The sequence below is a fragment of the Camelus bactrianus genome, chromosome 5 (genome assembly GCF_048773025.1).
Source record: "Camelus bactrianus isolate YW-2024 breed Bactrian camel chromosome 5, ASM4877302v1, whole genome shotgun sequence".
In the NCBI taxonomy this organism is placed as follows: domain Eukaryota; kingdom Metazoa; phylum Chordata; class Mammalia; order Artiodactyla; family Camelidae; genus Camelus; species Camelus bactrianus.
In genome coordinates, this window is record NC_133543.1 from 18062125 (window position 1) to 18076156 (window position 14032).

General features: G+C 48.3%; 1 protein-coding gene across 2 annotated transcripts in view; it reads left to right on the top strand.

The window, feature by feature from the left end:
- SCTR (secretin receptor) overlaps nucleotides 1-13310 on the top strand; it is a 70672-nt gene extending 57362 nt beyond the window's left edge. For both annotated transcript variants that reach the window (XM_074363517.1, XM_074363516.1), the window contains exons 8-13: nucleotides 194-254; nucleotides 1679-1748; nucleotides 5139-5230; nucleotides 7036-7162; nucleotides 11810-11851; nucleotides 12874-13310. In XM_074363517.1, the coding sequence (XP_074219618.1) occupies nucleotides 194-254; nucleotides 1679-1748; nucleotides 5139-5230; nucleotides 7036-7162; nucleotides 11810-11851; nucleotides 12874-13023 (542 nt within the window). In that variant the 3' untranslated portion in view covers nucleotides 13024-13310. The remainder of the gene's footprint in view (nucleotides 1-193; nucleotides 255-1678; nucleotides 1749-5138; nucleotides 5231-7035; nucleotides 7163-11809; nucleotides 11852-12873) is intronic.
- Nucleotides 13311-14032: the final 722 nt, after the last annotated feature.

The following is a 14032-nucleotide window of genomic DNA, read 5'->3' on the forward strand; positions in this document are numbered from 1 at the left end:
CAGTTCCCAGGATATCCCCGGCACCCATGAAACACAAGGCTACACATTTATACGGTATGGCAAGTGGGTTTCCATGGAAACCCAATCTTGGCACCTGTTCGCTAACTGGGCTAACTGTTCCTCACACAGGTGTTGAAGATTGAATCCTCTCTCTTCTGCCCCCTCCCCAACCCCCTTTAATTTTAATCCTCAGGTTCCCCGGCCATTTTTGTTGCTTCGTGGGCTCTCACCAGGCACTTTCTGGAAGATGTTGGGTAAGCTGTTGCACGGAGAGGTAACAGGGGTGTATTTTATATCGTTCAGTTCTTCCAACAGGATGGACACCTCTTTGGAGCTTTGTAGGAGAGGCCTGTTTCTCAGACCTGGGGCCACAGGCGAGTTCTCAGGAGTGCAGGCTGCTGAATGCCCAGCCCTCTCTGGGTGTGAGTTTGCAGATGGGCTGAGTGGTTTTCACCACGACCAACCTGCAACCTCCCAGACCCTCCCCGCTCCTGCTGCCTTGACAGCTCTGTGGTGAGGCCACATGCCAGACAAGACTGCAGAACTCCAGGCAATTCTACTCAGATGAAGCTTTAAGGACCAACCCATTCTTCCTCCTCTCGGCATCTCCCTCTTCCACTCCTCCCTGCTGCGGGGTGTTTGAGTCGCACAGGCGCAGACGCGGGAGAGCAGCAGCAGCAGCCTAAAGACCCCTGACCAGCACTAAGAGATCTAGTCTCGTTCTTTGAAGATGTGAGGTGCGGGGATGGGGTACCCCCATCCCCGGTGGGATGGGTTTGTGAAGGGAAAGCTTCAAAGAAGCCAAAGAGGAAGTGAGGCATCGTGCCCAGCGGGAGGCTGAGCATCATCCGCATTATGACACAAGCAGGCCAGTAAGTTGACAAGGTCAAGTGAGGCTTGCTAGTGTCTTGCAGTCCAAATTCAGTGCAAAATAATTCTTTTTTCAATGATGTCTTTTTTTATTTTTTATCTTTTATTTATTTATTTGTATTTTGGGGGAAGGTAATTAAGTTTGTTTATCTATTTATTTTTAACGGAGGTACTGAGGATTGAACCTAGGACCTCATGCATGCTAAGCACATGCTTTACCACTGAACTATATCCTCCCCGCACAAAATAATTATTTTAATGGGATGAATTCACCTAAAAAACAAAAAATCTAGACTTGTAGCTTCTCTAGAGTAAATGGAAAGTTCTATCAACATTTCCCATGTGTCCTTGTGGCAAAAATCAACTGGACTCGGTTGTGACCGCCTTAAGCCAGGCCCATGCCTGCCAGTTTGCCAAGTGCCCTCTGTGTCTGATGTCCCGGAGTTCCGAGGTCACATGCCAGTCACCCAGGCACTTCGGTCACTGATGTCACCTGCCTGGCCCCTGCTGGCAGTGGAGCTGGCTGCCATGCTCCCCAGTGGATTCTGACAGCGTGCTGGCTTTGGGATCCAGGACCTTCCATCTCAGGTTCCACATGCTTCCGCTCCCCCAGGTACTCACTGGATGTACATGGAGACAGGGCCGCTCGCTCGGCCACAGCAGTGCTCTTGGGCAGCAGGGAAGGGTCAGTCCTAATGATACTGAGCACACAGCCTCAGGGGCTCAGGACTGCAATGTGGCATCTCGAAGAACGCTTCTGGTCAGCCCAGCTCCCTACTCCTAACGATGCCTGGCTCTCCCTCCCTAGGTGCTGGGACATCAATGCCAATGCGTCCATCTGGTGGGTCATTCGCGGGCCTGTGATCCTGTCCATCCTGGTAAGTGGCCATCCTCCCCTGAGCTGGGTTCCTGTGGGAGGTGAAGTGATGACAGGCTTCCGGGGCAGAGCAAGACAAACATTGCTCCCTCCAGGTGTGGGGAGGGATAAACCACAGTTACCAGAGGCTGGTCAGCAGCTGGAGGATCTGGAAGCTCCACCCTAAAGAATGGTGAATGGGCGTGGAGTGAGGCAGGCAGGAGGCAGGTGCTTCCACACTTGTCCTTGTCCTTTGTCCTTTCTGTGAGTAGCGACTGCAGTGTGGCGGGCAGAGCTCCTTACCCTAACTGACTGGCTCGGGGCTGGCCTGACTTTTCACCTTCCTGGTTCAGATCTTTGGACCTCAATCATTTTTTTAGGCATTCTCTTGTTAACCTCAGGGAAGAATCACTGAGCCTGGCTCACAGGATGTGGGGCTGTACCTTGGGAAAGCCGAGTGATGTGTGGACAGGGAAGCTCAAGGAGTCTCAACTCTGGCTGTACTCTCAACCTTTTAATGTAAACTTTCAATTTTTAAAAAATACTGATAGCAGGGATTGGGTGCTCCTTGTCCTGGGGAGGGGCCTGGGCACTCTGTGGGGTTTTAAGTTCCCAGGTGATTCTGCTCTGCAGTCAGGATCAAGAGACCTGTAGCCAAGTCTGCGCGTCTAGATAAGAATAAGGGGGACAGAGGAAGGAAGACACACGCATCATGGAGGGCACACTGGGGTCGTCTCACGGATGGAATCGGCCCCTTGGCCAGAACTAGTGTGCACGGGCTGGGAGGGATGCCAAGGCTGCGGGGACCAGTTGACAGAAAGCGCCCTTCCTAGGCTCACAGGAGCAGGGAGAGCGCAGCAGCCCCCTCCTCTTCCACTGGGTCACCTCCTGGGGTCAGCTGATGGGAGGGACTATCCCATGCCCATCATCTTTTTTTTCCCTAAAAATAATAGACTTTTACACAATCCTACCCACTGTCTCAGCTTGCAATAGGAGAGCTGGACATTGCAGAGGAATCCGAGTAGCAGCCACATTTGGCCATGTGCTAGCTCAGGAGGGCAAAATCACATCTCCTTCCTTCCGCTTTTCATAGCAAATGTGAGGGCCAGTCATTGGCAAATACTAACCTGGAACCACTGAGGGAAGGGGGTTCTAAGAAATACGGTATCTGATGTGGTCATAATGCAGTTTCCTACAAGCACAGAAAGTAGCTAGTATTTTCAACAGGACTTTATATTTGCTACCTGAAGACATTGCTACCCCAAGTCATTATAAGGTAATAAATAAATAATTTGATTATAATTTTGGTTATGCTAACTTTAGCATAGTGCTTTGCAATCTAACTAAATTGAAATTTCAGGGATAACAAAGGATGTTAAAGTTTCATTTCCTGCTACACTCTAACACGCTAAAAACAGTATACTGAAATCTGCTATTTTAATACCAAAAGTTGTTTTTCATCAACTTGTTACAGTTAAATAATGTCAGAACATTTTTTCTTAGGTTGATAATCTGGTGAACAAAATATTGGTTCTATTTATCACTAATTATGTTATACTAAGAATGTACTTGTTTTTCTATAAAATCAAAATATATTATCATTTCTAAAATAATAATAATAATATAATTCATGTAAAAAGACTTGGAAAATATAAAATGTATTTTTAAAAAGGGAATAAAATCACCCACACTTTTAGCCCTAGAAACACATTTGATCATGTGCTTTTCCTTCTTGTCTTTTCCTTTGAGCATACAGACTTTTTCAAGGTGCTTAATATAGTTTTGTGTCCTAGTTTGTTTGTTTTTTTCACCTGCCAATGAATGTCAGCTTTCCTATGTCATTTAAAATTATCTGACCCACTGCTGTGCTCTGGCTGCGTAATATTCCCACAGGAGGTTATTTCCTCACTTAGTTGACCAGTTTCCGCTCTCAGTTCTGGGACTGAGCAGGGAATTCTGGGACTTTGACAGCCCATCCCAGAAGAGCCCCCTCTGAGGAACCACCAGCCCCAGGGTCCTGGCTGATTTCTCGAGACTGTGATTTCTCTCGTGATTGAGGGATGTTGGGCGGGCACTCTTGATGCAAAATATCTCCCTACCAGCCTGTCACAGGACCTCGAATTTCCACTATTTAAGACTAATTCTTGGGATAGTAAAGATTTTCCCTTGGGCTTTCAAGTGCTCCCTATTAAGTTAAATACAACTTGAAGACAAAAAATAAAATAAAGGAGCCCTTGTTAGTTTACACCATGCACAGCCAGCTTACAGCAAGATGCACAAACAGTGAGCTGAGAAGCAATGTTCCCAAAGCAGGGGCAATGGGCTCGGGGGTCCTAGATAGGTCCCTAATCCTGTGTCTTTTGGCAAGCGTCCAGGCTACTTACGTGAACAGTGAGGGTGCCCACTGATATTCCATGGGTCCCTGCTTCTGTAAAATGGTTCTGGAGCTGGTAGGTGAGAGGGAAGGAGAGATGCAGCCACCTGGGCAGCTTCCTAATGTTCCCGGCATTGGGCACTGGGGCTGGGGGAGGGGACACCAAAAGAAATGGACTCTATTCCTGCCCTTTAGAAAGCTATGATTATGCACAAGGTCCTGGGTTCAATGTCCAGTGCTTCCATTTAAAAAATTAATAAATAAACCTAATTCCCTCCTCCGCAAAAAAATTTTAAAAAATTTTTTTAATTAATAAAAGAGTTATGATTAATTGACAATTAGTGGACACACACAGATGCTTGCCTTTGGCCCCTTTCAAACATTTCAAGTGCTCTTACAAGAAGCAGCATCCCTAACTACAATGAACCAGGAAAAGGAAGCAATCAAGGAGGCTTCCTGGAGCTGGTGATTGAGCTGCAAAGCGATTCTAAGTGTCTGAGGCAGCAGTTCTCAAAGTGTGGTCCCTAACCTAGCAGCTTCAGCACCACCTGGGAGCTTATTAAAAGTGCAAATCCTTATTTGCATTGACTAAATGGTAATCTCTGGCAGTGGAGCCCTGCAAACTGCACCTTAAACTTTGAGAACCTCTGCTGTGAAGCCTTTGTGTATCCCAAGGACCACCTTCGGCATTCATTCCCGGGAGCCTTGCTAGAAATGCAGAATCTCAGGCCTACTCCAGGCCTGCATTTTAACAAGATTCCAATGCATTCCAAGTGTGAGTAATTCATGCTGCAGCTGAGGGGCAGACCTCAGGGCTCCTGCAGCCCAGGGATGGGGGTGTGGGGGCGGTGCTGTGCCCCCTATGTGCTGTGCCCCCAAGACTGTGTTTCCCTAGGACTGTTGAGGGGTGGGGGGAATGGTGCGCCACCCCGGTGTGATCTGCAGTGCCGTCTCTGCCCTCAGGTCCAGAGGCCAGGACCAGGAGAGGTGCCAGGAAAGCAAATCACCTTTAACCCATCTCTGCCTTGTGTTTTACAGATTAATTTCATCCTTTTTATAAACATTCTAAGAATCCTGATGAGAAAACTTAGAACTCAAGAAACAGGAGGAAATGAAGTGAACCATTATAAGTAAGTGGAGGGCAAACACCTAGGCACACTCAGTCAGTCAGTCAGCCGGCGTTTACTGAGCACCTTCTGTTTACCCAACTGATGGTAGGCACCATTGGACGTGCAGGAAATGGAAAAACTGAGACCCAGTCCCAGAAAGTTTACAACGTTATGGGCGGAAGGAAAATGGGTCCTTGTGATGCCTTAGACTGCCCTGGGGGTGGGGAGAAAAGAAACCTAAGCAGGATCCCAGACGGCAGAGATAGTACCCTTGGGACAAGGCTAGGGGGTCAGAGGATGGGCTTCAGGGACCCACATTCAATCTGAATAGGTACAGTAGCCCTCCTTATCTGTGGGTTTTGCATCAGAGGATTTGACCAACCTCAGATTGCAGATTGAAATTATTTGAAAAAAATTTCTGGAAAATTCCAAAGCAAAACATTTACATTGAATGAGATATTATAAGTAATCTAGAGATGATTTAAAGTATATGGGGAAATGTGCATAGATTATATGCAAATACTACCCCATTTTATATAAGCAACTTGAGCATCCAAGAATTTTGGCCTCTGTAGATGGTTCTGGAACCAATCCCCCTTGGATACCAAGGGTCGACTATGTGCCTTTTCCAGCTTTTACGAGACCTTAGCTTTCAGCAGATTTTCAAGATGTGTGATCTAAAAATACTTTAAAACCTTTAAGATGTTCAAGAAAGGTGCTGCATTAGTCTGCTCAGGCTGCCATAACAAAAGACCACAGACTGGCTGGTTTAAACAAGAGAAATTTATTTACTCAGCGTTCTGGAGGCTGGAAGTCCAAGATCAAGGTGTGGGCAGGTTTGGTTTCTCCGGAGGCCTCTCTCCTTGGCTTGTGGTTGGTCACCTTCTCGCTGGGTCCTCACGTGACCTTTTTCTCTGGATGTTGCATCCCCTGTGTCTCCTCTTAATGAGGATACCATAAGTAAGTGGACTAAGGTCCCACCCGAATGGCCTCATTTTAACGTAATCCCCTCTTTGTAGTCCAACCTGCAAAAACAGTCACATTCTAAGATATTGAGTGTTAGAGCTTCAACTTACGGATTTGGGGTCGGGGGCAGGCACAGTTCAACCCATTACAAATATTAAAGACAAATCAGTGTCCAACAGGGGCTTTCTCTGTGATATTCTGAGTTTTGAGAATCTGGCAGAGGCCTGGATTATTTGGTGACAGTTTCCCCAGGATGTCTCTAGAGCACTGGGTTCCAGAGTAGGGTAGAACTGGGATCCAAGATATGGTTGCCAGATAAAATACAGGATGCCCAGTTCAATTTGAATTTTGGATAAACAACAAATAGTTTTTTCATTCTTACACCAAAAGAATTATCCATTGTTTATCTGAAATTCAAATTGACCTGGGCATCCTGTATTCTTTACTTGCTCAATTTGGCGACCCTAACCTGGGAAGAAAACAAAGCACTTCTCCTTATACATGTTTTTGCTATCAAACAAATAAGGATGCTGGCCTGGCTAATAACATGCTAGACTTAGAGGGGTGGTAATACATGCACTTAATTTATAAATAAATAAAGCTATTCATGTGGGTATGGGTCTTTTTTTTTTTTTTTTAAACTGATGGAGTGTGTAATCAGAAAGTTTTGGGACTGGCTATGGGTGGATAAATGTTGTCTATGGGTGAAGGAGTTGGAAACTTTCCAAAATAAAAAGTAAAAACAAACAAACAAAAGCACTGGGGACACTCCTGCAAAGCCTCCTGCAATCAGACAAGATGCCGTGTGCCCGTGGGCGTGGGGGGCGGCAGGAGACTACAGCAAGACTCTGTGTCCCCAGGCGACTGGCCAAGTCCACCCTCCTGCTGATCCCACTCTTCGGAATCCACTACATCATCTTCGCCTTCTCTCCAGAGGACGCCATGGAGATCCAGCTGTTTTTTGAATTGGCCCTTGGCTCATTCCAGGTAAGCTTCGGGGACTGTGATGTGACTTTCAGATGAAAAGAGGCGTTCTCTGTCTCCTTAGAGAAAAATGGAGGACGTAGGGACCAAAAGCCAGATCTTCCCAGAAGAACCCGGTGGGGCTTTGGGGAAGGCGGATGGACACTTCATTTGGCAGAGACCCCAGAGAAGCAGGGGTTAGGAACTCCCCTTGCTGTGTGACCCTCTGTGGGACCCAAGTTCCCCACCAGTCACGTGGCGGGTGGGCGGTACAACTAAGGAGAGAGAGACAAACTCCAGGGAAGAGAAAAGGGAACAGTAACCCTGGCACACGCCATCGCACACCTCTCAATAGAATTGCAGAGTCAAGATAATGTAAGTGCCGAGGGCTTTGGCGGAACCATCAAGAAGTCAGACAGAAAGATGAGCATTGTGGATGGATGGGCGTGGGGGGCGGGCAGGGAGGCTGTTTGAAAGAATAATATCCTCATCATCATGCTGGGGAGTCCATAAAAATGCCCCAAGCTGAAAAATCCAGAAGTAGCCACATCAGCATATTATTCAGAATCAGTTAAAAGAGTTCCAAGTAGTTGGCTCCGAGGAACAGGAAATGGGGGCTGGGATGTCAGGAGGCTAGTTTTTGTGTGTGTGTTTTTGTTTCAATGACAAGAAACACTTGACTCTTTGAAACCAATTACGTACACAATTTACTAAAAATAAAAACCAACTTATAAAAAGAGAATAAAAGGGAGGGGAGAAATCACCTACCTATCAATTCAGCAAGATGTTGTAAGGTTAAAAAATACAGTAAACCTGTTTGGACAGAAGCGACTCTTAACATGAATCCCAAGCATTACAATGTTATTTGCTTGTTTACTCATAACCATCTCCTTCCAAAAATAATATGATGTAGCCTTCAGGAAAAATATACAAAGGACAAAAAAATAAGGTATCAGCAAATAAAATAAAGCCAAAATTGAGTTCATACACAGAAGCAAATTTAATGAAGTCCTTTGAAGGTGGAAGAGGTGTGCCATAAATTTGGTTTGGAGCTTCCTAGTAGCCAAAGCAAAGACAGAAACACAATCTGTCTCCAGATGTACACTATCCATAGATGAAAGCAAGCTAGTTCCCAGGAAAAACCTAGGCTTTGGGCCTGAGAGAAATTTCTCCCAGTGGGTTTTCCTGGGATCCTGTCCTCAACAACACTGATCGTTTTGCAGAGTCTTCCTTAGCTGGCAGGCCTTTGCCTTGGGGTCGGGGCTCAGAGCCTCCGTCATTCCTGGAGTTCTGTTCAGGATGGATGTGGCCGGAATTGATGGCTCATCACTCTGAGGTTCCAGGGAGGACACATCACTGGGAACACATTCCCGAATGGAATCAGGTCTTGCCCTGACCCACACCTTCAGACCCCACCCCAGGGCTGTCCCTTCTGCCCTGCTCTGAACCTCTTCTCTGCCCAGAGACCCCCACCAGCACCCTAGACCTCCAGAGCATCTAGTCTCTTATATAATCCATGGTCTTTTTCTCTGGGCCAGGAAGCTTTCACACCTGCTGCTCTTGAAACATTCGGGGAGGCTGGGCTCACCATGGCCCACCTGGCAGGTGGGGGAGGCCAGGAGCAGACGGGTGGAAGGTCTTTACCGGGTGGACAGAAGTGGGTAGTGATCTCGCTGAGAACATGGAGACCCGGGTCTCATTGCTACATGGATGGGGACTTCCTGTCCCTGGAGCTGGGCCTGTGGCTGGGGCTGTGGACTACCCACAAGGCCATTCTGCTTCTCTCTGGGGAAATGCTTGTCAGGAGAAAACCAAAAGTACTTTCCTAATGTTTCCATAGAAATGTTTACCCCCAAAAAAGGATCTTTAAGAGTTGGAAAAAAAGAACTTTCTTTCATACACAAACATCATTTTGTTATATATTTATACATATGTTATATGTGTTTTTAACTTTTGGATTTTTGGGGGGGTAATTAGGTTTATTTATTCATTTATTTTTTAAAATGGAGGTACTGAGGCTTGAACTCAGGACCTTGTGCATGCTAAGCACGCTTTCTGTATTGAGCTATACCCTCCCCCTATACTGTATATAATATATATTTTTAAATGATGTATTATGGAAAATTTCTTCCATAGACAAAAGTGAAGAGGACAATATAACAAATTCCTGTGTACCACATTACCCATCCATGGCCTGTCCTATTTAATCTCTCTCCCCACCCACCCCGTCCCCCACCATTTTTTTTTAATGGAGGTCCTGGGGATTGAACCCAGGACCTCATGCATGCTAAGCATGCACTCTTCCACTTGAGCTGTACACCCACCCTCATCCCCCAGCATTTTAAGCAAATCCAAGCCATCGTTTTCTTTCACGTGTAATATTTTAGTATGTATTTCCAGAAGACAAAGGCTTAAAGAACACACACAGAATCACAATACCATTCTCACTGTCATATATTTTTTAAAACTCAAGTTTATAAGTTCCCCCTGATTGTAGAAATACTTGCTCATTGAAGAAAATTTAGAAAATAAGGAAAAGTTAAAAAGAAAAATTCCATCCATAATCTCATAATCCGGTCTCTTTTCTATCCAAGAACACACACATACACACACAATCACACACACACACAATCACACACACATACACACACATACACACACATAGACACACACATACATACACACATACACACACACACACATACACACACATAAACACATACACACACACACACACACACACAATTGAGATTGTGACACGTGGTTTTGTATTGTGACATCTGGTTTTTTATCTTTCCTGTTCTGTTTCATCTCTCATGCCCATTATGAACATTTCCCCATGTCATTAAAATTCTTCAAAGGCTTCATTTTTAATGTTTGCATAAAAACTGTGGAATTTCTTAAACTTGCTGGCTGTGGGAGGCCTGTCCTATATGCACCTGGGGCACATCTAACTTGCCCTCCTTCAGGGCTCCTGGTCACCTGAACAGTGAAAATGTGTTTCTGGATCTTTGAGACCCAGGCAGCCCTGGGCCCAGTGAGATGGCACCTGAGACTCAGTTCCCACACCTGTGAGATGGGGAGCCTCTCTACCTGCCTCCTAGTGCTCTGGCAAGGATTAAAGGAAGCACCTGGAAACCAGAAGCCCACAATTACACAAGCTAAGCTACGCTCCAAATCCAGCTCTGGTTTATTTCAAAGTCTGCCTTTCACACCCGCTGACAGCAGCTCTTAACCAGTGATGCCTGTTTGAACCACCTGGGAATCTTTTACTGATGTTCCCGCCCTAGGCATTTGGATTTGGACAAGAGCTCCTAGGTCACTCTGATGTGCAGCAAAATTTGGAAACTGCTGCCTTGAATAACTTTTCCTACCCAGCCTCCCATAGTCCCCATTCTACGTGGCAGTCATCCATGCCTGAAATTCTAGAGCAGATGCTTCTAGTTTTATCTCTAACCCTTGTTAAAATGCCAGACCCCTGAGCAGTCGTGTGTGGAAGCCCACCATAGACAGGCTGGTTCATTGCTCTTTGGGGTCCTGTCCACATAGCCCAGGCAGGCCTGGTGGGATTGGGGATGGAGGGGAGGTTGGGCCACTTGAGGTCCGGGCTGTGGCACCCAGGCCTCTGTGGGAGAGAGGTGCTCACCAGCTGGAGAACCCTGAGAAGACAGGCCTGTTAGGATGGGGAGGAGGGTCCCAAGGAGGGTCCTGAGTACGTGAGCAGGGCATATGGACCGTGAGACCCTGCTCATAGCTCACAGTTCCATGCAAGCCTCTCAGGCTCAAATCCCACATCTCAGCCTGGAGTCCCTGCCTGGCCGAGCTCCACGCCAAGACCCGGAGGGACCACTGGGAAAATAGGAGCTCCAGATGCTGCAGAGGGAGAGTCCTGACAGACACAGACCCCAACTACGCCCAGGAACAGAAAGGGGCAGATGTAGCCCAGAGGCTCGAGTCATGCCCCACTGTTAGCTGGCCGGGTCATGTGCACAAGCTTTGTTCTGACCATACATTCACATGTGTAATTTTCAATTTGAATAGCTGTCTAAGTTTAAACATCTCAGTTGAGGGGAGGGGATAGCTCAGTGGTAGAGTGCCTGCTTAGCATGCACAAGGTTCTGGGTTCAATCCCTAGCACATCCATTAGAAAATAACCTCCCCCACTAAAAATATAACTAAACATCTCAGTTCCCAGCTTATCTTGGAAATGAGCCATCTAGGCCCAGGGGCTCACAGAGGCTGTCCCACCCGCTCCGGGTGAGGTAGACAAGCTTCAGGTGCCCCTACTCCCTACCTCTCACAGGTGGCCTACCTTATTACTAATTCCAATGACTTGCCTGGGCCCCGCGGGCCACGTTAGCAGCCTCTGCTTAATGTAACTGACACCACCTATGTGCAGGGCCCGACACTGGACACTGGGGACAAGAGATGAAAGGGACCCTGAGGATCTCAGTCTGTATGGAGGATGCCAGCACAGCCAGGGGCCCTGTGGGGGGTGGACAGAAGAGGAAGTCCCAATTCCCGCTGGGGTAGGAGAGGCGGAGGAGGCTCTGGAACACCTGTGGAGATAAGTGAGCCTGGGGTGGGTGATTAAAGGACTTGGGGAGGGGAGGCAGGAGGAATGAGGCTGGGTGCCAGGGCACTGGCACTAATCCCCTGCTCCCTCCGCAGGGCCTGGTGGTGGCCTTCCTCTACTGCTTCCTCAATGGAGAGGTGAGTGTTCTGGAGCCTACCTGGAGAGGGTGGTGGAGAACCAGGTGTGGTGGGTGGGGGCAGCCTGCCTTCTGGGAGTCTGAGCTCACTTCATGGGAGCCACAGAATCACCCAGAGGACTTGTGAAAACAATTGCTGGTCCTACCCCCAGTTTCTAAATCCACAAAAATGGATTCTATAGGTCTGGGCTGAAGACAGAATGTTTTTAACAAGTGCTCCAGGTGATTCTTATCATTGGGTGAGCTCAGGAAATGGAGGAAAGTGCAGGCACCCCAGCCAGATCCCAGGCTCCTGACCTTCTGCTGCTTGCTTAGGGGGTGATCGTGGTCATGGCCCTGCTCTGAGCCTCAGTCTTCCCATTTGTAAAATGAGTGACTCAGATGAAATGTCTGCCACCCCATCCTGAGAGACCTCCGCAGACTGTGACTCCCAAGGGGCTGCACACTTCACTTGAGGTCTCTGCCCTTGCCCAGAGCATCCAGTCAGGACACAAGGTCCCTAGCACACAGGGGCTGTGAATCAGTTGAATGCAGTCTTGCACTCAAGCCTTCCTGTGACTATTGATCATCTATCTGGTTTGCCACTTGAATGAGAATAACCTGATGTTTGCCAACAATCAAGTGTCAAGCCTAGCCTTGAAGGATTTGCTGCTTCAGCTGAGAATTGTGACGAAAATCCCCAGAGCAGCTCCCTGAGCCCCAGATAAGTTCTGAGCTAGGTGGCTTCATGCGGACGTGCTAGTTGTCGCAGGTAATGATCTGGAGTTCATGGAACGATCACAAGCCCCTTCTTCAGGACAGGGGGACTGAGATTGCAGGAGAAAGCCGCCAAGGGAGAGGGGTCCTCAGTACCTACTGGACAGTAAGCCTGGAAACAGTAAATCTGAGTGGTCTGCAGGAGAGGGGAAGCCTTGACTGCTGGGCAGGAGGGGCAGGGCCCACGCCGAGGCCCGAGGGGGAAGAGGCAGGACCCTGGGCACAGAGTCGTCCTTGCCCTGGCTGAAAGCTGGTCTCTGGGGGCAGGTGCAGCTGGAGGTTCAGAAGAAGTGGCAGCAGTGGCACCTCCGGGAGTTCCCACTGTGCCCCGTGGCCCTCAGCTCCTCCTTCAGCAACGGCACCAAGGCCAGCCCCTTGGAGCAGAGCCGGGGCACCTGCAGGGCCAGTGTCATCTGAGGCTGGAGCAGAGCCACCCACCGACAGAGGCCAGGATGGGTCCTGAGAGGGCTGGCTACTGCTGCAGGGCAGTCCATCTTCCCGGCAGACAGTGTGTGATCTCTCCTGTGACTGACACCCCTCCGCCAGGCCTTGGGGTGGAGGGGAAATGGTGATAACCCCTCAGAACTGAAGGAACTTGAGGCACCCTGGGGCACGAAGAGGGCCTGGAATTTGGTTCTGTTGTGTTTCTGGTAGTTCAGGGGTCCCGGAAGGGGGCAGGGAAATAAATGGTAGCTTGGATGAGACTTGGTGTATATTTGTCACTCGTTTTGCCCTTGAGACACAAGGTGAAGGATGCTCCCTCGTGCTCCCCTGCCCCTTCCTGGAGGAAGGGGCTTCCCTGGGCGTTTGCCGGATAAGGTGAGAAGCCCAGAAAACATGAGAAACGGGAGGCCCTTGGCCCTAGATGGACCCTCCCTGTCCCTCCCGGCAACACACCCATCCAGTAGCTCTTACCCCAGAGCCTTCAAGACAACAGCTGAATTAATCAGATCAAGTCCACAGGGGCGCGCAGAACCCCAGCCCCCTTTCTGTCACCCTAACATGATATGAGACACCTACCTGTTCTCACTGCTCTTAAAAGTTAACAATCAGTTATCCCCGGTACAACAGGAAATGGGGTGGGACCCCATTTGCCAGAAGGGAGGCTGGTTCCCCAAGGCCTTGCGACTTGCCCAAGTTAGTCAGCAAAAAAGTGGCAGCTGGGTCCAGGGCTTTTGGTTTCAAATTCCAATGTTCTAAGGCTGTGCTTCCCCCGCTCCTGGGCAAGGACGGACGGGGCCTGTCTCCCCGCCCCATGGGGATTTTAGTCTCACCCTGAACTCTCTTGATCTCAGTTTCCTCAAATATCAGCATTCCTCTCCCCTCCTCCCTCAACCATGTGAAGATTAAAGAGGACTAAATATATGAACTCTTACAAAACAAAGCCTACGTGCTCAGAGGAAAGCATTCTGGACAGAAGCAGAGA